Source organism: Myodes glareolus, chromosome 19, assembly GCF_982192425.1.
Source record: "Myodes glareolus chromosome 19, mMyoGla1.1, whole genome shotgun sequence".
In the NCBI taxonomy this organism is placed as follows: Eukaryota; Metazoa; Chordata; class Mammalia; order Rodentia; family Cricetidae; genus Myodes; species Myodes glareolus.
This window is the reverse complement of record NC_142044.1, coordinates 64,738,640-64,765,752: the sequence shown is the minus strand read 5'-3', so window position 1 is coordinate 64,765,752 and position 27,113 is coordinate 64,738,640. Positions and strand designations below refer to the sequence as shown.

Here is a 27,113-nt window from a genome sequence, read left to right as displayed (position 1 = left end):
AGCTGGTTAGCGTAAACATTTCTTGGGTCCTGTGTTTTGGCCTCGAGGAACAGGGAAGACAGGGCCTCACACTATTTTCCATCTCGGGCCTTTGATGGGATTGAAGACTAGATGGTCACCATTACTATCTTCTCTTAGCTAAGGCATATTAGGTACAAGACTTAGACTCTTCAGGATAGGACAGAATGTGACTGTCTTTGAGAACTGTTTCCTCCCACTTTATAATCCTCTCTAGTGCTTGGATTAAAGGCATGCACCGCCCAGTTTCTATGGCAACTAGTGTGGCTACTGGGATTAAAGGTGTGTGTCACCTATGCCTGGTCTGTTAGGCTGACCAGTGGGGCTGTTTTACTCTCAGATCTTCAGGCAGTCTTTATTTATTAAAATACTAATGAAATGTCCTACATCAATGTCTCTGAGAAACTATGTGAGACAGGAAAGAGTTACTTTGGCTGGACATTGTGGACATCTCCATGGAGAGCATGTTGGGGGAGCAGAGCCACACCCTTACTGCAGCCAGCAAACAGGAGAGAGCTCCTTAACTGACTTCCTCCTTTTCTCCTTTGTCATACCCAGTCCTTTAGACTGCCGGGCAGTGCCCCCCATGTTCAGAGTAGGTCTGCTCCCCTTCAATCAGTATACTTTGGAAAACTCTTCACAGACACAACCAGAGGTGTGCTTTGCATTGGATGGTCATTCTCCAACCAATGAACTAATCAAGGTTAACCACAACACCAGGCAGGCCCAGCCATGTCTATCCCCACAGTCCTGTGCTTTCCTGCTTTACTGTTTGCTAGCCACCCCTCGTTCCCCTAGTCCTCCACTGTAGTTATAATTATTTGTGACCATTTTCTCTGCTCAAATTATTTCCTTCCCATTCAAACCTAGATGATATAGTCTAGCTGGCAACCCTTACCCACGCTCCCAACTGGCAGCCAGCACCAGGACCAGCCTTGTCAGAGTGGCTTTGAGAATCTCTCAGTCATCACAGTGCCCAGAAAGATGCCAGGTAAAGAGGAGGAGCTTGCCTGCAACCCACAGTCAAGAGAAAGCAGGTGGAGGAAGGAAGTTGTGTTTGAAGTCTCCCTGACTGGAATCAGAACTCAGTGAGTGGGAGCACTTGCCTAGGATGTGCAAAGACATGGATTTGGTTTTCAGCACTGGTCAAAAAATATTTATTTTAAATTTTAAAAAGGACACCGCTCTGGAGAGATTTGTTGTGTGCCATCCTTGCCCAGCATTCTTGCCCACACAAAGAAGGCAGCGTTGCCCCATTTTGCAAGTGAAGAGCTTAAGTCTGGTGAGAATGAGGCCTGCCTGCTGTGCCAGAACTGGAAATAGCCAAACCAGAGCTGACCCCAAGAGCAAGGCCCTTCCCTCACCTCAAAGAGCTGGGAGCTTCCTCACTCTCCAGCAGGGAAACTGAACACTCAGGGTGGCAGCAGCTCGCTCATTCACCCACAGCAGGTGACAGCCGCCGCCGCTCTGAATACCAGCTCCTCAGACCCTGGCCTGCCAGGGGCTCCTCTCCTCCTCTCCTCTGCTGCTCACTACCTTCCCTCCATTCTCCCAGTCCCTTTCTCAAGCACTGCACCCAGAATTGCCTTTCAAGAAAGGGCAGCAAAATGACTGTGCTGAGAAGTCCTAGGTGACATTTCACCTTGTCTAGAAATAGCTTTTTTTATCATAATAAGGGGAAGAGAAATACTGCCTGCATCTGGTGACGGGGCAAGGATGCTACAAAATAAGAAGTCCCAGGAGAGCTCAGGGACAATCGCCCAGCCGCTAATGCATAGTACTGAGGCCTCAGATAGAATACTGACTACCCCACAAGACTCTCTGTCTTGAATCTACCGTTGTTGTCCCCAAGGCCTGTTTTCTCCAAGCCAGAGAAAAAGTACCTACTGCAGCCTTGGCCTACTGAAAACACCCAGGTAGCTGGTGGGGTCCTGAGACCTCTGTCCAAGGCACCTGTCATAGGCAACATTTTGGAGAGTCTGAGGCACAGATTTGATTCGCTGCAATTAGTTTATTGGGAACGCAAAGGGAGACAAAGGCAAAAGTGCAGACAGCTGGGTCCCTGGTTTGGGAGGAGCTGCTGCAGGCAGACCCTGAAGGAGATACTCTGGGTCACGTGGTCTCTTGCTGAGCGGCAGGAAAACCAGCAACCACGTTGATCTGCATGTCCAAGCAAAAACATGCTAGGGACCTGGCGGTCAAAGAGGATCCAGGGCAGTGGATCCTCCAAGACCTTAAGACCAATGAATCCAGTAAAAACAACAGAAGGGGAAATGAAAGCAAGAATCGTCGGAGAAAGTTGCTCGGGAAGGCTAGAGAATGAGATGGAGGCGTCGAGGCCACTGTCCTGCTGTGCAGTCACTTTGGGAAGGGTGAGGGTGGTGGCAGTATTGCGGCTTCCTAGCACTTCTTACAGCCTCCGCTGCAGGAGCCCACCCCGGCGCAGGGGGCGCAGGCATTAGGGGTGCCCACCACCACGTTGCCGCTGCAGGGGGCGCTGCACACTCTGGTGTTGACAGCAGGGGCAGTACCAGAGACGCAGAGATCGCCAGAAACGACGCCACCGCGGGAGCTGCTCACGCCTGAAAGCAGGGAGAACAGGAGAGGCGTCAGGCACCGCTGCAGCCCGCTCTGCAGCAAGCACATGTGTTCCCACCCCAAAGGCTCGCATCACCCGGCAGGAAAGGGGAAGACTGGAATTACTTACACACATTCACGGAGCCAACGCCCTCACACAACCTGTGAAAGCGGAAAGGGAGACGTTAGTACACCGGAAGCATGGAGCAAGTGCCATCGTGGGCCCGCCTAGGGAGAGACTGGGAAACCAGGAGCTGGAGGTAGGCCTGGGAGCACTATGTGAGATCAGGAGTCAAAGTATATTATCCTCCATCTCACCATGCTTATTCTCTGTGAAGCCTGAATTTTAGCCTCCCCAGTGGGGTCTAGGTAACCTCCCAGAATAATCCAATTGTTCTTGTGGCGACAGAGAGACCTAGACACACATGCCAAGACCCTGGCTGCTGTTGCCCTGTTGATTCTGAGTTGTGAGTACATTCCAGGGGACCAGATGTGACCTTCTAAATCTTATCTGATGGTCATCATGAAAATATTAGCCTAAAGGAAACCAGAGCATTTTGCCCCAGTGTCTGAAGACAATGCCGGTCATCACAAATGACTCCTGGTGAAGAGATGAGACATTAGAAACCTAGAGCCAGCTCGGGACCACCAGCAGCAGTAATCTCACTGGGCACCCACAGAGGAAATGGCCAACAGCAGAGAAGGGCTGAAATACCAGCTGCACCCAGCCTGTATCTCTTCCACTTGCCATCATCTCCCAGAAGAGAGCTAAGCAGAGTTGGAGTTGTCCAGAACACACAATGGCCAAGGGCTGGTAAACTCAACCTCAGATCCCAGCGACCATTCCTCTCTGGTCTCTTATGTAACCACTCCCCTGCCACCCACACACTCAGTGTGGTGGAAAAGCTGTGGTCCCGTTCCCAATGCTGTGTCCATCTCTCTCTCCAACTTCCAGACCCCTGAGTACCATCACCCTGTGGACCTGGGTTTGCCAAGCTACTTCACTGTGTTGGGGGGGTCTCTCTATGTGGTCACACAGACTTCCAGGTACCAAGTCTGTGACCCCCATATCCCCAGTACACACAATTCTCAATCTACATGCCACCCTGGAGGCTGGCTATACACAAAAAGCGGCTCCAGGCACAACCAAATGGCTGACCGGAAAACATAAAGCAAAGGTACAAAAATAAGATCTTGGTTTAGAGTGGGATACTTAAGGGGTTGGGTTGTAAGGGCCCCTCCACATCAGTAAGGCAGAATGGCCAGGGCTTCCTCCGCCTTAGCCAACTCCAAAGCGCAAAAATTAACTAAATTCTTCTGCCGCCCTCTACCGCTGTCTGAACTACAATGGGAGAGCACTTTAGGACACTTATTGTCAATTAACTAAGCAGAAGTTGGTGGAATCTGCTACCACAGGCTGCTATAATGAAATAAGTCTGAATTTCCAAGGTTGGGGGGAGCTAGCCAGGGCCAGGCTAGGAAAGAAGACGGAGCCCTGAGGATACATGCAGACCGTAATGGGGAAAGGGAGGCAACCCTAGGGATGACTCCAGCTAGGCCTCAAGGGAGCAAAACCAGTGCTTCCCTGGAGGGAGCCTCAGAGACAGTCAACCTGAAGAAGTGTGGTGGAGCGAGATCAAGGTTAAAGGACTTACACGGATCTCCTATGCACGTGCAGGGTGGTGCTGAGGAAGCGAAGATTGACAGGTACCCAAGTTGTAGGGCTTAAAGCTGAGGACCCAAGAGGGTTGGAAGAATGCAAAGCTACAGGACCCACCTCTGCTCCTCGCCCTCCAGCAGGCGCCTGTAGGTGGCGATCTCGATGTCCAGGCCCAGCTTGGAGTTCATCACCTCCTGGTACTCCTTCAGCAGGCAGGCCATGTCCTGCTTGGCCTTCTGCAGGGCAGCCTCCAGCTCAGCCAGCTTGCAGCGGGCATCAGTGAGGGCGGCCTCTCCCTGCTGCTCAGACTGGGTCACTGCGGCCTCCAGCTTGGTGTTCTGGGGACACAGAAGAGAATGGAATGGCCTATAGTCCCTTGGTCTCTTTCAGTAATCAACATGTTGTCCAGTATTTCCCACCAGTTCATGTTGTCCAGTATTTTCCACCAGTTGGGGACATTCTAGAAGCAGCCTTTTTGCCTTGTTCACATGGGTCAAACCGAGTGACCGTGGGCATACATAACTAGAAGGTATACTAAATGGTAAGATCCAGGCCGGGCACATGCTGGCACTACGGCACTGAGTAGGCACCCAGCCTCCCTGGTCTCAGCACAGCTGACCCCCACATACCTGACACTTGGCATTCTCAATCTCGGCTGTCAGCCTCTGGATGATGCGGTTCAGCTCGTTGATCTCCTCTCTGGTGCGGCGCAGGGTCTCCCCATGCCGGATCACTGTGGCCTTCATCTCCTCACACTGGGGATGGGGGAAGCAGAGATAGATGCCCATGAGGCACAGGACCCAGTGAGCACAGCCACTGAGTACACAAGACACACAGCAGCACGGTGCTCAGCCAGGGTTGCTTCCCGAACCTGAAAGCTGTCTGCAGTCTTCTTGTGATTCTTGGGGTGCAAGAAGCCTTTTCTGATAGAGCCCAGAGTCCTTCCCACTGTGCCATCTAAGGACAGGCGTTGTGACCACTCACTCACCTTGGTGCGGTACCAGGACTCGGCCTCTGCCCGGCTGCGGGTGGCAATGTCATCATACTGAGCCTTGATCTCAGCCACGATGCAGTCCATGTTCAGGTCCCGGCTGTTGTCCATCTTGACGATGACAGAGGTGTCTGAGATGTGGGCATGGAGGATTCTGATCTCCTGCGGGAGGAGGGAACAGCAGTCAAAAGCTTGTTGAAAATTCAGTCCAACCCCACATTCCTGAGCCAGTCTCTCAGCCCTCCCCTGGTTCACACAGGTCTCCGCAGCCATAGAATGACTCTCTTCAGCCTCCTTGCTGTGTTTCCACCTGGCTGATGCCCTCACCTCCTCGTACAGCCTCCTCAGGAAGTCGATCTCCTGGGTCAGTGCCTCCACATTGGCCTCCAGGTCTGATTTGCGCAGGTAGGCACAGTCCACGTCCTGGAAAGCAGGGAGGTGTGAGCCTGAATCATTAGGCTGATCGTGCCCCCCAACTCCATTCTTGCTTCATCCATCCCATGCAGCACAGGGAAGAAGATCCCAGTGTGCAAGCCATCTCTGCCTGGCAGCTCCTCAGGACTGGAGACTCGTTGCCTCTCAGCCCACGAGATGGCTTCCCTCATTTGCTCTTTGATACCATTCTACTCTCAAAAGCTTCCCAGTGATGCCCAGATGAGCCAATTGACCTTGACCTCAACCAGCAAGGGTTCAAGAGGCCACCTGACCACCTGGTCACTCCTAGTAATGCTATCATTCTGTCCACACTGGCTTTGGTCCTAACATTCTGATCAGACTGCTGAATAAGATGTAGAACACACCATTTTTCCATTGACCGAATGAAACCCTGTGTCTGTTGGCACCAGAACCATATACTCAGAAATAGGGAAAGGCACAGCAAGGCCAATATAGCCACCACCCTGCAACAGCCCACAAACAAATAGACATTCCAATTTGATGTATGGCTCTATGGAAGTGGAACCACTGGCTCTCCGCTAGGTGCCAGCCTTCCAGCTGACCATTGCCCTCACAGCAGCCATTGCCACAGCTTTGGATATGACACTCATGGGGACAGCTCTTTGAGACTTTTCCTATCTTGATGTAGAAAGATTACAACTCTGCAGAGGTTAAGCCCTGGGGTCACCATAGGCACAGTGTGTCCCTCAGGTAACCACATTGCCCTGCCTCCCACAGCCCAGCTACTTGCCTTCTTCAGAGCCACAAACTCATTCTCGGCTGTGGCTCTCAAAGAAACTTCCTCCTCGTACCTAGGACAGGAAAGGGAAATGAGACAGTGTGAGGAAACCCTACACTCCTTGCCAGGGAGTGCAGGAGAGGAGCCCTCACTGCGCTTGGCTCTGCCAGGGTCTTCTGGGGGATGCTGGGCTACCTGGGAGTAGAATCTAGGTGTAAGCGAACTTCCTGATGTTCTGAAGTCACTGCAGGAAGGAAATGAGGGTTCAACCCCAACTTCACCTGGGAGTGGACAGGGTCTTGGGTACACAAGCTCCAGCCTCCCCTCACTTGCACGTCAGTCCCAACCCAGCTGTTAAGTAGACCCAGAGCCCAAAGACTGAGAACCCAAGCACGGAAGACAGGTGCATGCGCGTGGACAAGGAGCCTCCTAATCCCTGGCTGATTCTGCGCAGGGGCCACAGTGCGGGGGATCAAAGTCAGAAAGGGTGAATGGGGTTCCTGCGGCCTTCCCTTCCCAAAGAAGGCAGAGCTATTGGTCTCAGTCTCTAGAGGGAAGGTTGAGGCAGAATAGCTCACTCTGAGACACCCTGGTTCTCTCCAGGGAAAATTTGTGCAAATATTTCATAGACAGCAGGATCCCACAATGTCCTCAGCTGGCCCAGACTGTCTGTGTCCTGGATTTTTATATAAAACATGATCTTATGCCAAGGCCACACCAGGCTCTTTTCACCTCTTCTTGTAGCCCTCCATGGCCTCCTGGGCGTGGTTGAGCTCAGCAGCCAGTCTCCCGCTGTCAGCCTCCACACACTCAGCCTCCCTCCTCAGGGTCTCGATGTAGCCCTCGAACAGCGGCTCCACGTTGCTCTCACAGCACTTGCGGTTCTGGTAGAACTGCCACTTGGTCTCCAGCAGCTTGTTCTGCTGCTCCAGGAAGCGCACCTGCCATGGGAGTGAGAGGGGTTCAGGGTCAGATCTGGGGTGATGGTGGAGATGAGGTGGAGGGGCCCTGGGAGGAAGCTCAACTCTCCATTCCCTGCCTCAGCTTCCCCGCTGGGGCAGAGTTCAAGGGACAGGGTCAGTGCCCACACTCACAGACCCAGGAGACCACCTCAGTCTCCTATGCTGGGCTTGGTACTCTCCTCTGAAGCTGGGAAGGCAGGAGCCCCCACAAGCGAGCACCCACATTCATGTCCCAGGATGAGGGACTGACGAGGAGCCAGGGAGACAGTGTCACAGGCCACATGAGGGAGCTCACTAGGCTGACTCTGTCCTCCCTCAGCAGCCTACATCCCTTCCTGTCAGCTGAAGTGCAGCCTTCCTCCTTGGCTGCTCACAGCTCCATGCTGCAGTCAGCTTGTGCCCAGGGCAGCCTGGCCATAGCCCCACTTCTCAGGACTGACAGATGAGCCTCGTGGATCCTTAGTGTGCCCATCTGGACACACCTCTCCCTTGGGACTAGGGGCTCAGTGTGAGAGGTCTTTCTTCCTCCTGTCCCCCTCAGTGCTCTCAGCCTTGGCCATGCATATGGTGGGCCTCAGGAAGGGCCTGGCCCAGGACACCCACCTTGTCGATGAAGGCCGCGAACTTGCTGTTGAGGCACTTGATCTGTTCCTTCTCCTCATGCTTCACGCACTGAGCATTGGGGTCGATCTCCAGGTTGAGAGGTGTGAGCAGGCTCTCATTGACAGAGACGCTGGTGATGCAGGGGGGTGTGGGCCCGCAGACACCTCCAGAGCGGTATCCGAAGCTGCGTCCACAGGAGCCAGAGCGGAAGCCCCCACAGACGCTGTGGCTGCCAAAGCCCCCTGAGAGTCCACGGTAGCAGGAGATCCCCCTGTAGGGAGCTGCGGAGATGCAGCAGCGGCCAGGCCTGGGGCCACAGGCTGAGGCGCAGCTGAAGGCATGGCCACCACAGTAGGATCCACACGTCATGGTTATTTGGGGAGATGGGAGACTGGGAGACTGGAGACGTCCAAGTGGAGGGTACAGTGGACGTGGATTCGGGCGTTTACCTCTTTTGATTTTGTCAGCCTTTTATATATGTAGGGACCCTGACTGTGACCACGTGGTCTGAAGCAATTAGATGCCTTTTATTAGCTTGGCTTGTTTAGCTGCTGTGGCTCCTCCTTAAATGTGCTTAATTGATGCTCAGTTGCAGGCAAATGTTTATGGTCTTTTACCCTAAACTGTACAATTTTCTTCTTCAAAGGGCCAGCTCATCTCCTCCATCCTCTGCTCACTCAGAAACAGAGGTGGAGAGACAGGGTTGGTGATTCAGGTTGCAAAGAAAACGGAGAAGGGACCGAACAGTGGTGTAAATCTGCTGAAGAGAAAAATGTCGACCCTGCTGTCCGTGGTCCTGACCCACCCAGGCCTGGGAAGTGGACAGAGTGGAATTGGTGTTCTAAGTGGGATTCCTCAGCTGGGTGGTTCTTTTCTGCTTCCTCTAAGGCACCTTGTCTGCATAACCTCTAAGCCAGTCATCTTCTCCCGCTCCATCCCCAGGGCCCACTGATTTTTTTTCTCCCTTCCCTCATCATGTTGCCCTTCACACACACACACACACACACGCACACGCACACGCACACACACATTTACTAACACAGACTGTTCCTGGCTCACCCTGGCTGGCCTGAACTGAGAGAGTGTCTTCCTTCAATTTTCCCCAAGGCCTAGGGGTATACACTGCCTTGCTGGCCCCAGGAAAAGCCAACATTTTGCAGAAAGGCCTACAGCAAGAACTGAAATGTCTTCATTTCACCTCAGGAGCCTGTGCCATCCAAGGCAGTGTGGGACCTCACTGTTATGTGTCTACATGGTATTTGCCTCAGAATATAAAATCCAGTAAGAACATGCAACCTTCAACTGCCACTTGAGTCCTTCCTGTGTTCCACACTATGCTGCCCCCCATAACCTTCCATTTTGCATATGAGCTTGCCAGTAGCTTCGATAAGCATTACAACACAACTATACCATCTGGTACTGCCTGTCCAGTATAAGCCTTGAACTCAGGGCCAGAGCAGGGCCCTGACTAGTCTACATGTCCTGGAAGCAGAGGCTTCACTCTCTTAGGAAGCAGGCTGAGACTTTGTTCCCCTGGCCGTTCTGGAAGTGTGCAGAAATGTGTACAGGCTCAGTAGCCTTCAGAGCACCATGCAGTAAGGCTGTGTCCCACTCTTTCCCAGTTGCTCTGGGCAGTGCTTTTCCAGAGTTCACATTGCAGCCCACTACGTGAATAGCCATCATTTTTCAGCCACAGAAGAGACGGGAAGAACACTGTCCAGAGTAGAACAGAGGACACGATTGTTTGGCTTGCATTGCTGCTGTGCCCTGACCTTCTGGTTCAGTCATATGTGGTTTGCGTTTATTCTGTCATTGCATAAAATTATTCCTCCTGGAACGCAATTCTTAAAAAGTGGAAATACATGTTATACCAGTTGAGGACACAGATCCGGATTCCAAAGTGCCTATTTTCAAACCCAGCTCCACCACGCTCCTGGGAAACCTTAGGCAGCTCCTTAGCGTCTCTGAGATACCATTATGATTTGTAAAATGAGCTAATACTAGCACCCACCTCGTAAAGTTGTTGCAAGAATCAAGGAATTAATCTATGCTAATCACTTAGGCCTGAGCCTGATACATTCTGAGGGCACAAATAGATGTGAATTGTTGTTGCTGTGTTGTTGATGTTGTGAGTATAGTGACAGCTTTGATGGGATGTACTCACTCACATTCCCAAACCACTTATGCTCAATTACCAGTAAAGTGGCCCAGTATGGAAGAGTGGTGGGGGAACTGAATAACATGATAACACTCAACACAGCAGCGCTTAACACTCAACATAGCACTGTCCAAAAAAAAGGGTTAGCACTCAACATAGCAGCGCCCACAGAAAGTGCTCAATTATTACTGTGTGCACCATATGAGCCTACCATTGTCCTACCATATGAGCCCGTCCCAGTAGAAGAAAGGACCATGGACTTTACCCTGGGAAAGAGCCTAAGTGTCCTTCTCTCCGCTCCAGCCCAGTTGCTGCAGGAAAGGACTGCTCAGGAACCCTCATGTTGGCCAATACTTGGGCAGCAGCTCTAAGAGGAAATAAAACTCAGATGACCTAAAATGTCATTAATTGAAAAACAGTTCAAAAAATTGCATTTTTCATTTGGTCTTAGAAGAGCATCAGAGATTGCTGACCACACAACCAACCAAAAGGACAGAGTTGTGGATCCCTGTCCCAACTGATATAACTACAACAACATCCGCCCAGTAAGGGATCGTGGTGAAGGGGGGCAGAAAGATGGGAAGACCCAAAAGAATAGGAAGTTTGCTGGGATATTGTGTCTCCTATAAACATCAGAAGCTGCATAAAGTCTCACTAGCAAGGATGCCTATACAGGAGCTGAAGAACGGCACCCATAGACATGTTAATGTAGACGGAGGGAGTCTCACAAGGCCTCAGAATTACAGGCAACCTAGGGAAGCTGAGACAACAGGGAATGGAGAGTCTTCCCCAGAGAAGGGCCACTCATTAATTACTCATACCAAATGAGCATCCCCAAAACATATATGCAAGTAACATTATACAGATTGAGCAGATTTTCTTTGTGTATTTAGGAATGTTTATATGAATATATGCACATATATGAGTAACAACAATTAAAGAAAAAACATGAATTTGAAAGAGGTCAAGGGGATACGTGGGGGATTGGAGGTAAGAAAGGGAAGGGGAAGTGATGTAACTGCATCACCTAAAAAAATAAAATGCTATTTTGAAAAAAGAAATCCTTGGTCATAAATTAAACAATATCTAGCTTGTATATCTTGTTTTTTTGTCTAATCCCCAAAGCTCCTGATTGGGTGGTAGCCAGAAATCCCATGGGGCTGTTGAGGGAAATCTACCCTAACACAATAGAACTGCAGAAGAAGCAAGAGCAGACAAACCCTCGCTGGCTGGAAGCTGAGGCTGAGGAAGAACTCCCTGGGAGAGGACAAGTAGCCACACTGCTGGAAGAAGGACATTAACGGCATGGTCTCCCCTTCCAGCCCATGTAGGCAAGTGGGCCTTGTGGTGACAGCACATCAGACATTTTTTTCTTATGAAGTCCTCATTCAGAACTCATTTCAGTCTGATCTGCTTCCGGGGAAAATCCTGGGTGTGAGACAGATCCTCAAGATGGGTGGTAGAAAAGACTCGATGTACCTCGCTGATGGAGCATCTGGGGACTCGGGGTGATGTGTCCTATTAGGTGAATCCTGAACATGTGCTGACTGGAAAGAAACATGGACTCTGGACCTCCCATGGTGCAGGAGTGCCTGCTATGGAAGAAAAAGGGAGGCTCTCTGGGGAGGGCAAGAAATGCAGAGCCCTGGGGATGACTCAGAGAGGAGGTGGCAGGGAGACAGTCGAGGATAGAAGTCTAGAAAGGGTGACAGTCCCTGAAAGGAGGATCATAAAATTCAGTGGTTGGTAGTCAGAGACAGAGAGACACAAGACACAGACAGATAGAAAGACAACAGAGACAGAAAGAGAGAAAGACCCCCATCCAGCAAAGCCAAGGCTCAGGAAGCCAGCCATGTCATCCTTGAGACCAGTGGGCGTTTAGACTGAAGCAGCCCATGGACTGTACAGTTGGAGGACACCTAAGCATCACCTGCTGGGTGTGCCCTTCCCAGCTGTCAGCAGAAAGAGAAGCTGAGGCTGGTGGAGCTTCCAAGTTGAGGGAAGAAAGATGTTTCTACGCTAGCAGGACTCTTGAACAAGAGAACTGAACTCAGGTCTAGCCTCTACATCTGGGAGGCAAGTTGGGGGACATTCCACATCTGAACCCTGCATCTCATCTTTCCCCTGCCCAGGACACTGGCTAAGCATTCATCAAGATGCAACAAAAGAGATGAGAAGCAGGGTTCAGATGTGAGATGCCCAACCCCTGGAGCTCAGCCTGCTGAACCTCATACCCCAACCCCTGTGCCTGCCTGTGAGACCTCATCTCCAGGAATGTGGGCTGAAGATGCCCTCTGCAGACTGGTCCAGAACCTGACCTCATGTTGCACCTTTCCAGCACAGCAGCTGCCTCCTCCTCTTTCTCCTCCTCCTCCTCTTCCTCCTCCTCCTGCTGCTCATCATCCTCACCCTCCTCCTTCCTCCCCCTTCCTCTCCTCCTCTTCACTCTCCCCTCATCTGTTTCTGCTGAAGCGTCACCACCACACAATTCTCTGGATCTTCACCCACTTGTCCACCACCCGCTCCACCTCCTACCCTCTTTCTGTCCTCTCATTCCTCCCAACTGCATCCACCACTTCCTTCCCTTCCTCAGTGGCTCTCAGAGTAACTCATTTAAGATCACATAGCTCTTCCTCCCCCAAAAAATCCCCTCCCATTCCTATCTCTCCTTCCACCCCCAACCTGGCACACACCATATCTGCTTTGCCCCAGGCTTTCTGGATCCTTGCCTTTGCTGGCTGGCTCTCTTTGGCCAATAACACATTTTTCTTACATCACTCCTTCAGACCTCAGCAAGAAGCATCTCTCTTCCCACTCCACCCCCAGGAATGGCCACTTCCTGGTCTGTTTCGTGTGACCCCACCCCATTTGACCACAAAGCTTTGGACAGCAGTCCGCCAAGCTTCAATGACCCCATTACTCAGTACTTAATGTGAAGCTGGTACTCATTGTATTCATTCAGTAGACATTTATTGAGCACCTACTATGTGACAAGCCCTTGAAATGCATCCACAAACAACATTTTTGTTAAATAGTAATGTGTTTCAGGATGTACCTCACTATTCATGATCTGTGCATGTGTCCAGCTTTGCTCTTAAAGCTAGAGATTCACCAAGGGCAAAAATGAGTTCCCTTCCATCCTCCAGCCCACAACACTGAGAACAATGTGCAAAGAAAGCCTTGAAGAGGGTGTTGAGGGGGCTAATGAGTGTGTGTGCTCCATGAAAATATATCTACAATGTGTTGATGATGGTGGGCAGATGGGAGTGCAAGAACCAAATCATTCCTCCCAACAACGTCTGGCACATCCACTCTGGGGTCAGTGGTGTCCGACTCTCGCTCTGAGAAATTATCTTCAATATCCCTGGTCTCAGTATTTCAGAACACTAGCCTCAGAGGAGACCCTATTACACAGGGTGAGGGGGCCACTGGTACAGTGATTCAGTGCAGAGGAGTCAGCACCACAACCGCCCATAACTCCATCCCCAACTCCATCCACAGCTCCATCCCCAGCTCCATTCACAGCTCCATCCCCAGCTCCATCCACACCTCCATCCCCAGCTCCATCCCCAGCTCCATCCACAGCTCCATCCCCAGCTCCATCCCTACCTCCATCCACACCTCCATCCCCAGCTCCATCCACAGCCCCATTCCCAGCTCCATTCCCAGCTCCATCCCCAACTCCATCCCCAGCTCCATCCCCAGCTCCACCCCCAGCTCCATCCACAGCTCCATCCCCAGCTCCATCCACACCTCCATCCCCAGCTCAATCCACAGCTCCATCCACAGCTCCATCCCCAGCTCCATCCCTAGCTCCATCCCAGGCTCTATCCACAGCTCCATCCACAGCTTCATCCACTCAGTTTCCAAGGAATCTGATACCCTCTTCTGACCTCTACAGACACCAGACATATATGCAGGTAAAACACTCACACATATAAAATTAAAATTGTAATAAAATAACTAAACAAAGGTCAGTAAGATTTCTCAGTGGGTAAGAGTACCCACCACCATGACCTGTCAATCTCCACGATTCAGATTGTGGAAGGAGAGAACTTACTTCCATAAGGTGTTCTCTGACCTCCACGTGCACACTGTAGCACACACACACACACACACACACACACACACACACACACACACAGAGAGAGAGAGAGAGAGAGAGAGAGAGAGAGAGAGAGAATAAACAAAATAAATATTTTAATTACACAAGTTTGCATCAGGAGAGATTCTTTTGAAAGTTGGAAGTATTTGGAAAACACACCCTATGGCTGGTGTGCAGCTACAGCTGCATCAGAAGATGGGAAGGGATTCTCCCAAGGTCTATCTTCGGTGTATGGACACAAGACCATGAGCCAGCCTGGGCAGAGAAGTGACTGGATACGGTCTCTGCTCACACAGTGAGCACATACCAAGCGAACACAGCACAGGACAGCTACAGAAGGCAAACCAGAACAAAAGCCAGACATGAAAGAAGACATACAATGTGAATCTATGTAAAATTTAAAGCCTGGAAAATGGACAAATATGCCACTGTGGGTTCTAGAACCAGTGGTTCTAAACCAATAAAGAGAAAGGAATAAATAATTATAAGACCCAGGTAATGGATCACTGAGGCCAGGGGGCAGAAGGTATAATTTCCAAAGGAGTCATGGTCTATAGGAGCTCTTAAGGACTGTTCATGTTCTATTTCTTTTCTTTTCTTTTTGTTTTGTTTTTTGATTTGCTTTATTTTGGGTTTTTGTTTTTTGTTTTTTGATTTTTGATTTTTTTTTTGAGACAGGGTTTCTCTAGCTGTCCTGGAACTTGCTCTGTAGATCAGGCTGGCCTCACACTCACAGTGATCCACCTGCCTCTGCCTCCCGAGTGCTGGGATTAAAGGTGTGCACTACCACCATCCAGCCACGTTTTAATTCTTACTCTAGTCTTAGAACAGATCGGTGATACATTCTCCCCGTCTGTTGGTACAGTTCACAATTAAAACGTTTTTAACTTCTATAGTTGCTATGTTCTGACTTTATGCTGTCAGAGCTGAGATGTTGTCCTTCCGTCTCCCTCTCTCCTACTCCTTTCTCACCACCCCCTTTTAGTTTTTTAGCTTTTCACCAGAAGAAAACAGGCTAAATGTCCTATTAAGTGTTCAAAGATCAGCAGCAATTAGTAGCCTCTGAAGTCCAATGATGTGCTGTCATACCTGAGTTTCTTTGTATCTTGTTCCAATTGCTCCTTGGAAATTGAGAATTGCTTAGCAAGAGCTAGGCATTAGTAATGGGCCCATGCTTCTGCACGGCTTTTTGATGGGGAGTTCCCCTGGCAGAAAAATGCATTCTGGAAGGTGCTGTTTGACTCAGCACTCTCCAGGGACACCTGGCCAGCTGGTTGGCTGGGGACACTGTTGTGGGCAGTGCCCAGAATGGTTGCATAGCCTAACTCTCTGAACACATGAAGTGGCCTCAGGTACCACACCCATCTGCAAGACCAGATCACTGACGCAGCCTGTGACTCCCACATCTGTCCTGTCCATCTCTGATGCTTTGTGCAGATGCTGGAGCCTGCCCTGAGGTTTCTCCTTCCTACCCTTTCACCGAGCCCACCCCTTGCTCCTCCCTAAGATCTTTCTGTTTGCATGGGCTCACAGGGATTCCATTATACCCTGTGCTGTCTGTCCTCTGTGCCTTCCCAGATGGTTTTGCTAGGGTATTATTGGAGTAGAAATGGCTGGCGGATACACAGGACACAGTAGTGAAGCAAAAATAACTGCAATCTACCCAGAGGATGCAAATAGCTAGAACTGTTGCTTTCCATGGCCTTGCTAGTGCTCACATCCATGAAACTACCCCTCGGCCACATGGAGCCCCAGACTGACCGGGGAGGACACACACCACTGGTCCCTCCCAGTCAACCAGTCCCAATCACTGCCTCTGCCATCTCCCTTGTACTGTAAGTCACAGATATCTACCCCAGCCAGCATTCTCGACCCTCTGAAGCTTTCTCAGAGACTAGTAAACCAGGAGGCTGTTCTCTCAAAGGCTCAGCATCTCCCAAATTCATCGCTTGACAGCTGGGGGACTTTGGGTAAGTTGCTCAACCTCTCTGAGCCTCCATTTCCCTCAAAAGGCCGATGTAAGAACTGAAGGTTGACTCTTATTGATACTGATGAACACAGAGTAAGTGACCTGTGTAAGGGATGCACGCTTACCAAAGTAAGAGGTGTACTCCCTACAGAGTCCTTGTTCCGTGTAAAGGGGAACTATTCTCAAGTAATCCAACTTCAAATCTACAATCTGACATTACTGTCTGAGGCAGTAAGAAGAACCCAGAATTCATCATGAAGCATTCTGCCACCACTGTTGATTTGGAAATGGGCCAAGCCTCTAGCCCAGCACTGCCTCAAAGAATTTTGTCAAAGGGTGGCTGTTGCTCCTCTGTGCTGAGCACCACTTACAAGCAGGTAGTGAGGGCCCGGATGTCCACACAGAGCAGTTGTCACCAATACCTACGCTGTCCCATGTGAAGCCATCAGTCTCAAGTTCTGACCTCCCCTACAGAGGGCACACGGGCCAGAGGGACAAGTTAAATTGTTAAAAATCTCCTTTAAAAAATAATCCCAGGAAAGCTAGAGGAGTTGAATATGGAGTAGATGGTAGTGCTTTTCTGGATTTGTTGTTGATTTTCTTGCATGTGAAAAGGGTACTGCCTGTATTTTTACGAGATGTACATTGAAGACTTTAGGGTGCCGCTCAGGGGTGGAGCGCTTGCTAGTACACTCAAGACCCTGGTTGAGTTGGGGCTGGGGGATGAAGCACCTGAGGGCTGTATGTCACACTTCCTGGAACTCCAGGCAGGTTTTGAAGGACGAAACAGACACAAAGGGGTGGGTGCGCCCCCTTCAGGAAGAGCAATCCTCACAGTACAGTGAGGGGGGAATCCCACTGGGCTTTGGAGAAGCCAAAGTCCAGGACGAAAGTGGGTGTTGGGTGTTGATTCCCCAGCCTTGCCTGGGTGCCCTCCTCCCCACACACTGAAGGCACAAGTGCATCTGCATCCCATTCCTGGCTCTCCTCTGTCCATGGGTCTTTCCTGCCCTCCCCGATGTCACAGAGCGCATGCCCCACCCCTGACACTTTGAAGATGCAACCAACTGAGTGCCCCAGGCACAGGCTCGCATACCTTACAAAGGGGAGTGCGGGTGCGGGCCACTCCTCCATTAAAGCACACTCTAGAAAGGCTTGGACAGGGCCAACCACCCAAGCCCATAAAGTGCAATTGCCTCAACCACCTTCTTAGCCAAGCCCCCAAGAGTCTGCCATAAATAGAACCCAGGCACTAGGACTAGCACATTGGAGTTTCCACCAGGACTCCAGAGCTTCCATCCAGAAATCCATATTCAAAAACAGTCCGTTTTCAAAAGCACAATGACTTGTGGATCAGGATTCTGTGGCCGGGCCTTCAGTTGTGCCTCAGCCTGTGGCCCCAGGCCTGGCCGCTGCTGCATCTCCGCAGCTCCCTACAGGGGGATCTCCTGCTACCGTGGACTCTCAGGGGGCTTTGGCAGCCACAGCGTCTGTGGGGGCTTCCGCTCTGGCTCCTGTGGACGCAGCTTCGGATACCGCTCTGGAGGTGTCTGCGGGCCCACACCCCCCTGCATCACCAGCGTCTCTGTCAATGAGAGCCTGCTCACACCTCTCAACCTGGAGATCGACCCCAGTGCTCAGTGCGTGAAGCATGAGGAGAAGGAACAGATCAAGTGCCTCAACAGCAAGTTCGCGGCCTTCATCGACAAGGTGGGTGTCCTGGGCCAGGCCCTTCCTGAGGCCCACCATATGCATGGCCAAGGCTGAGAGCACTGAGGGGGACAGGAGGAAGAAAGACCTCTCACACTGAGCCCCTAGTCCCAAGGGAGAGGTGTGTCCAGATGGGCACACTAAGGATCCACGAGGCTCATCTGTCAGTCCTGAGAAGCAGGGCTATGGCCAGGCTGCCCTGGGCACAAGCTGACTGCAGCATGGAGCTGTGAGCAGCCAAGGAGGAAGGCTGCACTTCAGCTGACAGGAAGGGATGTAGGCTGCTGAGGGAGGACAGAGTCAGCCTAGTGAGCTCCCTCATGTGGCCTGTGACACTGTCTCCCTGGCCCCTCATCAGTCCCTCATCCTGGGACGTGAATGTGGGTGCTCGCTTGTGGGGGCTCCTGCCTTCCCAGCCTCAGAGGAGAGTACCAAGCCCAGCATAGGAGACTGAGGTGGTCTCCTGGGTCTGTGAGTGTGGGCACTGACCCTGTCCCTTGAACTCTCCCCAAGCGGGGAAGCTGAGGCAGGGAAAGATAAGGGAATAGAGAGTTGGGTTTCCTCCCAGGGCCCCTCCACCTCATCTCCACCATCACCCCAGATCTGACCCTGAACCCCTTCTCACTCCCATGGCAGGTGCGCTTCCTGGAGCAGCAGAACAAGCTGCTGGAGACCAAGTGGCAGTTCTACCAGAACCGCAAGTGCTGTGAGAGCAACGTGGAGCCGCTGTTCGAGGGCTACATCGAGACCCTGAGGAGGGAGGCTGAGTGTGTGGAGGCTGACAGCGGGAGACTGGCTGCTGAGCTCAACCACGCCCAGGAGGCCATGGAGGGCTACAAGAAGAGGTGAGGGCATGGATGGGGAGCTGGCACAGGATTCCACTTAAAGGGAAACCCAGGACACAGGAAGTAAGATTGTTTCAGAAAAGTGTGTGGTCCCCAGCTAAGGCATTGCCAGATCCTGCCAGTCAGCTGAAGGGGAGCTGGTGTCATTGATCAGCTCTCTCTAGCTCAGCTGGAAGCTTCTAGCACTCTGCCACGCCCCTCTGGGGGAGGACACTCTCAGGCACTCTACCTGTGCCACGTGACTTTTGTCTTCTGCACTGTGGCAGCCAAGTAGGTGCAGCCTAAGGCATGAGGAGGACCAGGACCCAGGCCCAGAATGTCTCAGTCTTAGGTTCTCAGTCCTGGGTCTCCAGGTCTTTCCACAGCTAAGGTAAAGCTAGTGTGTGTGAGAGAGAAGGCTGGGACTACATGCCCAAGGATGCATGGGCCTTCGTTCCTCTCCTAAGGGGACCTTAGAGCAGGATTGGTGCTGTGGGGTTCAGAGACCCCCTTTCCCTTCCTGATCTCTCCTCTCTTCATGTCAGGTACGAGGAGGAAGTTTCTCTGAGAGCCACAGCCGAGAATGAGTTTGTGGCTCTGAAGAAGGCAAGTAGCCGGGCTGTGGGAGGCAGGGCCACGTGGCACTGAGCTTGAAAGGGAACTGGAGCTAACATCAGGGAGCAGGGGTGCGAACCTTTCCATGTAGGATGGGAAATGCCCTGAGAAGCAACTCAATGTCATGTCAGGCCTTTGACAAAGGGCAAATTACCTGGAATGTCTAATGGCCCTGACACAGACCTCTGCTACCTTATCCTGCCTGAGAGGCTGTAGTCTGTGGCTCGCATCTGAGGGAATCCTGGACTCCCTTCTGTGCACCGAGCAATTGTGTGGTCCACTTCCCATTCCACAACTCAGAGCACAGTGTAAGACTCAACTAAGTATATCAGGAATGATGGACCAAACACATCATTGTCGGGGGCAGGACAGGCTCCAGGGGCACAGCCGGAGCCCATGGAGGGAGGCTTGCTGGAGCAGTACAGAATCGCTTAGAGCCAGGGCTAAGAGGCAGGGAGGATCTCCACAGAGAAGAGCTGCCCAGTGCCGGGAAGGGATGCCGAGATGGTTTGCACGTAGAAGCCCTAGAAGGACTGTTCTCCCCTGAGCTGCACGGAATGAATGAGGAAACAGGCTCACACATCCCTGCTTTCCAGGATGTGGACTGTGCCTACCTGCGCAAATCAGACCTGGAGGCCAACGCAGAGGCACTGACCCAGGAGATCGACTTCCTGAGGAGGCTGTACGAGGAGGTGAGGGCATCAGCCAGGTGGAAATTCAACAAGTAGGCTGAAGAGAGTCATTCTATAGCTGCAGAGACCTGTGTGAACCAGGGGAGGGCTGAGAGACTGGTCCAGGAATGTGGGGTTGGACTGAATTTTCAACAAGCTTTTGACTGCTGTTCCCTCCTCCCGCAGGAGATCAGAATCCTCCACGCCCACATCTCAGACACCTCTGTCATCGTCAAGATGGACAACAGCCGGGACCTGAACATGGACTGCATCGTGGCTGAGATCAAGGCTCAGTATGATGACATTGCCACCCGCAGCCGGGCAGAGGCCGAGTCCTGGTACCGCACCAAAGTGAGTGAGTGGTCACAACGCCTGTCCTTAGATGCGACAGTGGAAAGGATTCCGGGCTCTATCAGAAAAGGCTTCTTGCACCCCAAGAATCACAAAAAGATTGCAGACAGCTCTCAGGTTGGGGAGGCATCCCTGGCTGAGCACCGTGCTGCTGTGTGTCTTGTGTACTCAGTGGCTGTGCTCAGTGGGTCCTGTGCCTCATGGGCATCTATCTCTGCTTCCCCCATCCCCAGTGTGAGGAGATGAAGGCCACAGTGATCCGGCATGGGGAGACCCTGCGCCGCACCAGAGAGGAGATCAATGAGCTGAACCGCATCATCCAGAGGCTGACAGCCGAGATTGAGAACGCCAAGTGCCAGGTATGTGGGGGTCAGCTGTGCTGAGACCAGGGAGGCTGGGTGCCTACTCAGTGCCGTAGTGCCAGCATGTGCCCGGCCTGGATCTTACCATTTAGTGTACCTTCTAGTTATGTATGCCCACGGTCACTCTGATTGAATCCAGTCTATAAAGAAAAAGGGGTTTTTTTGAGAGTGAGGGATGTTTCCCAGATGGTTGCAGACTAGATACATCCAGGTAACACATAGTGCCCCCCAGAGATCATAAAATATCCCATTCTCTTCTGTGTCCCCAGAACACCAAGCTGGAGGCCGCAGTGACCCAGTCTGAGCAGCAGGGAGAAGCCGCCCTCACTGATGCCCGCTGCAAGCTGGCTGAGCTGGAGGCTGCCCTACAGAAGGCCAAGCAGGACATGGCCTGCCTGCTCAAGGAGTACCAGGAGGTGATGAACTCCAAGCTGGGCCTGGACATCGAGATCGCCACCTACAGGCGCCTGCTGGAGGGCGAGGAACAGAGGTGAGTCCCTCCCAGAGGAACCAAACTCCATCTTTCCCTTGGCTTACCCATAGCCGAACTCTGGGCATGAAATCTTTCATTGGTCCCTTTGAGGCTGTGTTCATAGTGGGCCATGTTTTGAATGACTTTTGCGGGCAAATTCTGATATGTGGAGCACGATTTTGGGTGGCTGTGTTTGCTACTATGTTGGGCTTCATAAGTTTTTTTTTTTTTTTCTTTTCTTCCCTCAGACTGTGTGAAGGTGTAGGAGCTGTGAATGTCTGTAAGTACTGGGGGTTTGGTGTGGACAGATTCACTCCCTGTGACAGGAGGAGAAGTGTGGTGGGAGGGATTTAGGTGAGAGTTAAATTCACAGCAGCAGGAGGGATTTGGGGTCATACGAAACCACCACGTCTTTGGATCTAGATGGAACCGGAGTTCTTCACTAGAAATGGGTCTGTCAGGGCCAGGGAATGGGGTCCTTAGGAAATTGGAACGCCTTCCGGGCTAACCCCCACCATCCTCACTCAGACCCATTCTTCCTTCCTGATCTGCAGGTGTCAGCAGCTCCCGCGGAGGGGTCGTGAGTGGGGACCTGTGTGTGTCTGGTTCGCGGCCAGTGACCGGCAGTGTCTGCAGCGCCCCCTGCAGCGGGAACTTGGCAGTGAGCACCGGCCTGTGCGCACCCTGTGGTTCTGCAGTGTCCTGTGGTCGTAAATGTTAGGAGCTCCGTTCTTCCCTGGCTCAGGGCAAGGCTTTTCTCCCGCTGAGCTATCTCTGGCTGCCCAATATTGGGACCTGGCACAAGGCACTCAGCGACTTGGTCACACTGAAGCCACCCTCTCACTCTCAGCCCCCTCTGGTCTCCCTGAACGACCCCCTGCTCTCAGAAGTGAATACTGGGATGGGCTTCTAGAAGTGTCTTTGGAGCCACAGTGTCGGGGTCTGGAGGGTCGGGGGCTAGGACAGCACCTCCGCTGCTTGGCCTGGGAGCCAGTTGGTAGATCCACAGCTCCACCCCTTCTTCTCTAATCTGTCTTGATCTGTTTCCAATAAATTAATGTAGCCAACCCTGAGCGTTGTCTGTCTCTGTTAGCTTTCCAAGGGTCAAGGTTCAAGTCTCCAACATCACTGAAAGCAGGGCTTCCAGGAAAGTCTTTGTCCCTGGGCTCCCGCCAGTTTTAGACTTGACTGAGGCCCATGCTAGGCCCACGCATGGTGTAGTTTTCCCCACACCATCTTAAAGGTACATCTCCCAGGACAGAGGAAAACAGTCGTCAGAGATGAGCAACGGCTGGGGCAGGGACTGTTCCTTAGTTGAGGGGTCCAGATGCAGTGAGTCCCGTGTTTGTGGCTTGTGTGCATCCTGTATAACTGCCACTACCTCCCCCAAAACAGAACACGTTTGTAAACCATAGACAAGAAGCATCATACTCCCCAGTGCCTGAAGCTTGAGGAAACATTGCTCACTGTCATGTGGGGAAGACTCAGACCTGAGGAATTTACTAGAATCCTAAAGGCATGAACACACAAATGAGATGTAAAACATAAAAAAAAACAAACCTTTGATTTGACCACCCTTTCCTGATGGCGCCCCTTGGGGCTTGGCGCCCTGCCAGAGCTGTTGCCTGCCTCGAGCACAGCAAACAGTCCAGGATGCTCTGTCTTTGCCCAGCTGAGAAAATGTAGGCTGCGTGCTTGCGTTCTCTGTGCATGACTTTAAGACAGGGGTGACAAGAGGGGGCCCCCAACTCGGGGTCCATGGGAGAGGAAAGCACTTTCAGAGATGTACGATAGCCAGGCAGAGAGCAGCCACTACCTGCGTTTATTAGTTATTGCTCTTTTGTAGAATATAAAGTAAAAATGTCTCCAGGGAGCAGGGCCACCACCAGTCTCTTATTACATGCATATTCATGAACAGAAGTCACAAGCACTGAGAAAAGTCCATATTCTGCAACTAGGGGCTGTCCTGTGGCCTTCAGGCTTGTCTCTGAACATGCATCTTTAGAGCAGAATGCACGTCTAAACTTCCACTCCCAGGCTCAGAAGACGAAGCAGAAATGGAAGCCCTCACATTGAAGACTATTGAGAGAGCAGGAGACAGCCTGAACAAAGGCTTTGTCAGAGTTAGGGTCAAGCCAATGCCAGCCACCTCTGATAGACAGAGTCCCCAGAGAGTTCCAGAGTGTGTGAGTCTTCTTGACAGCCCCCTCCCCAGGATATCACACAGCTAAGAAGCAGAGCTTATTATACAGATCCCAGCCCTGAAGCCTCAGCAGACCCAACCCAGCCACAGCCCAGTCACAGCCCCTGCCCCAGCCCCTGCCCCAACCCCTGCCCTTACTCCAGCCCCAGTCCCTGCCCCAGCCCCTGCCCCAACCCCTGCCCCAGCCCCAGCCCCTGCCCTTACTCCAGCCCCTGCCCCTACCCCAGCCCCTGCCTCAGCCCCAGCTCCAGCCCCAGCCCCAGCTCCAGCCCCTGCCCCTGCCCCAACCCCTGCCCCAGTCCCTGCCCCAGCCCCAGTCCCAGCCCCTACCCCAGCCCCAGCCCCCGCTCCAGCCCCAACCCCTACCACAGCCCCAGCCCCTGCCACAGCCCCTGCCACAGCCCCTGCCACAGCCCCTGCCACAGCCCCTGTTCCATGCGGAAGCTCATATCAAGCTGCAGTCTTGATAGGCCACTTCTCTGCCCCTCCCTGTCAACTTTGCTGCTCTCGCCAGCCAAGCTGGGCTATGACTGACTACTGGGTTGCTCCTCTGTCAGTCTTTCATCTTGCTGAGCCCTGATCCTCTCCTCCCTCCTTCCCATTCCAGTTACACAGCTTTCACACCCTCCATGCCTCAGGGATCTGTGAGCACACAGGAGTGCAATCCAGGGATGTGGACAGACCCTACGTGTGGTGGTTAATCTAGACTGTTCTGGGATCAACTAAGAAACCTGTTCCTGAGCAGATCTGTGAGGATGGTTCCTGGAAAGATTAGCTGAGGGGGAACCCCTAACCCAAAATGGGCAGCACTTTATGGCCCAGCTATAAAGAGGTCTGAACAAAAGGTAATGCTGATTTTACCTGCCTGGTTTCGCTCCTTGTTGGTGAGTGCATCTAGTCTGTGGTCCTGCAGGCATCCTTCATTTCTTCAGCCTTGCACCGTGGGCCAAGACCAGTGATTCTGAGACTTTGGTGCCAGACTGAGCCAGCTGAGAGAGAGACAAGCAGCCTCATGGGTTCAGCAGTGATGTGGTCCTCAGCTTCTCTAGTGTACAGCCAGACATTTTTGGACTTCCCAGCCCATATTGTTTAAGCCAATCATCCCCTATGTAATATGCATGCATTCTGTGGGTTCTGTTCTTCTAGAGAACCCTGACCACCACACCACATGTGCTGGTTAGGCAGGTGTCCCAGGAGGACACTGGGAGTCACATAGGAGAGGTGATGGCCTCATGCCACTGGGCAGCATTCTGGAAAGTGCTCCTCTGGAAACACTGCCTTTGATGTTCCAACCCCTGGGCTTAGCTGCCTGTTCCCGCCGGCTGTTGATCTAACTGTAGCCGAGCAAAGTCGGTGGCCTTAGGCTTTGCACCTAAATGTGTTCTAAACGCCCATGAAGGACTAGGCATGCAGATAGGAGCAGAGTGCACACTTGGCACACACAAGCCCTTGGCTCTATCTCCAGCACTGCGATAAATATTTTTAAATGACTTCAAGGAATTATGTAAGATGGGTTAGGTGCTGAAAATGCAAAATATTCCTGGATCGCTTATATGGTTGAGCCCTAAAGACAAGCGAATGAGACAATCACTGTCCTCAGGGGGCTGTGAAGTGTGGGGCAGAAAAGCAGTGGGGGCACAGAGCCAACAGAAGGCCCTCTTTATGAATGACCTCTCTGCGGGGTGGGGGGAGTTCCCAAGGCATCTTCCCTTAGGAGTTTGAAATCTTGACAAGTCAGTGTGAGCTGAGTATAGTTTATGAGGAGGAGAAAGGAGAGCAGCGAGAGAGACCTAAGCACTGTGTGTGTGTGTGTCTGTGTGTGTGTCTATGTGTGTATGTCTGTGTGTGTGTCTGTGTGTGTATGTCTGTGTGTGTCTGTGTGTGTGTCTGTGTGTGTGTATCTGTGTCTGTGTGTGCATGTCTGTATGTGTCTGTATGTGTATGTGTGTGTGTGTGTGTGTGTGTGTGTGTGTGTTGTGGCTTTTAAACTCATTATTCAAAGGATGCAACTTACAACCAGGCTCAAAAAAATTAAAGTGTAAAAATAAGTAAAGCTTAAGTTTTAAGAAAAAACGTGCCAGGCATGGTGGTGCACACCTTTAATCCCAGCATTCAGGAGGCAAAACAGGCAGATCTCTGTGAGTTCCAGGCCAGCCTGGTCTACAGAGTGAGTTCCAGGACAGCCAGGGCTACACAGAGAAACCCTGTCTTGAAAAACCAAAAAAAAAAAAAAAAAAAAAAGAAAGAAAAGAAAAGAAAAGAAAAAGGAAGAAAGAAAGAAGGAAAGAAAAAGGAAAAAACATATACGCTGGTTTACTTCTCTTATCTTAAAGAATTTCCTCTTCTGGGAGCTGAAGAGATGGCCCAGCAATTAAGAACCTTTTGTTCTTCCACAGGACCTGAGTTCAACTCACAGCACTCATGTCAGGGGCTCACAACAGCCTGCAACTCCAGTTCTAGGGGATCCAGTGCCCTCTTCTGACCTCTTCAGAAACTGCATGTATGCTGCAAACATTCACACAGGCATACACACGTACCTATAAAACTAAAAAATAAATCTTAAAAAAAATGTAGGAGACTTGTGAGATGCGTTGTTCAGGTGTAGAATAGGAGCTGAATGCCCATAAATCAGACTCAAAGCTGCACACTCGGTCTTTAACAGATACCGCCCATTTATTGCTCTGCCTCTCAGAAAAAGGGTTCTTTTCTCTTTAGGCCCTCTTCCCTGACTCGGGCAGTGTGTTACATTTATTCAGCCAGTTAAACATACACACTGCATCCTAGGTAAGGGGCTTTCCTTCTTCTCATGACCCTTAACTTCCCTTGTCCTCCTCTCCTGCCTCATGCTTGTAAGGAGAAGGAATGACTGAATGGGGACAGCCCTGCTTCCTTCAGAAGTCACCTAAGAACAAATGACTCCTCGTAAAGCTACCAGGCGGGTCTCTTCCATCCCTCGCTGGAATGTGGTCCACGGCTTGGGGAACCTCTCAGAGAACAGCTCCCAAACCACAGATAGTCTGGTGATTCAAATGGCCCTAGCCCTAGCCTAGACCTGACCTCAGGCTCTTACGATCTCAAGGAAGTCAAATCTTAGGGGTTGGAAAGGAAGAATGTGAGCATCCAGTCTCTGAGGAGCCAAAGTCCTGCCTGAGGTCCCTGAGATATTCTGTCTGCACTTCCTCAAAGCCCCCTCATCAACACATACACTCAAAGTGGAACAGAAAAAATACAAAACCAAAACAAAAACCTGCTTTGAAAATCAAACTCATTACTTCCCAGCAAAATACAAGGGACAAGGCACTGGACTCTGGACGTTCACAGAGGGGGCTGCACCCCAGGTTTTCTTGCTTTGGGAGAATTTGTAACAGTGAGATCTGATTAGAGAGGGCCAGAGATGACCCATTGGGGCCGATGAGGATATGCGTGGTCACCAGCAAGCCAAGTTTCCATCCATTCCTTTTCCATGAGACTGCTGTGTTTACCCAGGAAAGGAGCCTTTTGGATACCTGCTCCTCAGGTGCTGAAGCAAGGAAGCAGCAGACACTCCGGCACTTATGCGCCTTAAAAGGCGATGCTGGGCCTCTGGCTAATGACGCACCTGCGCCCCACCCAGAGACGGAGAGCAGGGACTATTGTTCCCAAGGCACACTGATGATGTAATCCTTTTCGCAAGGTTAAAGAATGTGAA

The 27,113-nt window shown here is 51.6% G+C and overlaps 2 protein-coding genes across 2 annotated transcripts; one reads left to right on the top strand and one right to left on the bottom strand.

Moving 5' to 3' along the window:
- Positions 1–2,015: 2,015 nt before the first annotated feature.
- LOC125410186 (keratin, type II cuticular Hb6) lies at positions 2,016–8,393 on the bottom strand. The gene is made up of 10 exons (XM_087898718.1): positions 7,986–8,393; positions 7,153–7,361; positions 6,429–6,493; positions 6,340–6,341; positions 5,574–5,669; positions 5,244–5,408; positions 4,885–5,010; positions 4,373–4,593; positions 2,726–2,757; positions 2,016–2,600 (listed from the first exon to the last, which is right to left on the bottom strand). The coding sequence occupies exons 1-10, from the start codon at positions 8,352–8,354 to the stop codon at positions 2,419–2,421; spliced, it is 1,467 nt and encodes a 488-aa protein (XP_087754844.1). The 5' UTR covers positions 8,355–8,393; the 3' UTR covers positions 2,016–2,418.
- A 9,117-nt stretch (positions 8,394–17,510) lies between these two features.
- On the top strand, positions 17,511–22,267 carry LOC148119034 (keratin, type II cuticular Hb1). Its single transcript, XM_087899322.1, has 9 exons — positions 17,511–17,927; positions 18,564–18,772; positions 19,297–19,357; positions 19,963–20,058; positions 20,224–20,388; positions 20,622–20,747; positions 21,020–21,240; positions 21,471–21,502; positions 21,777–22,267. The coding sequence occupies exons 1-9, from the start codon at positions 17,559–17,561 to the stop codon at positions 21,941–21,943; spliced, it is 1,446 nt and encodes a 481-aa protein (XP_087755448.1). The 5' UTR covers positions 17,511–17,558; the 3' UTR covers positions 21,944–22,267.
- The last annotated feature ends 4,846 nt before the right edge of the window (positions 22,268–27,113 follow it).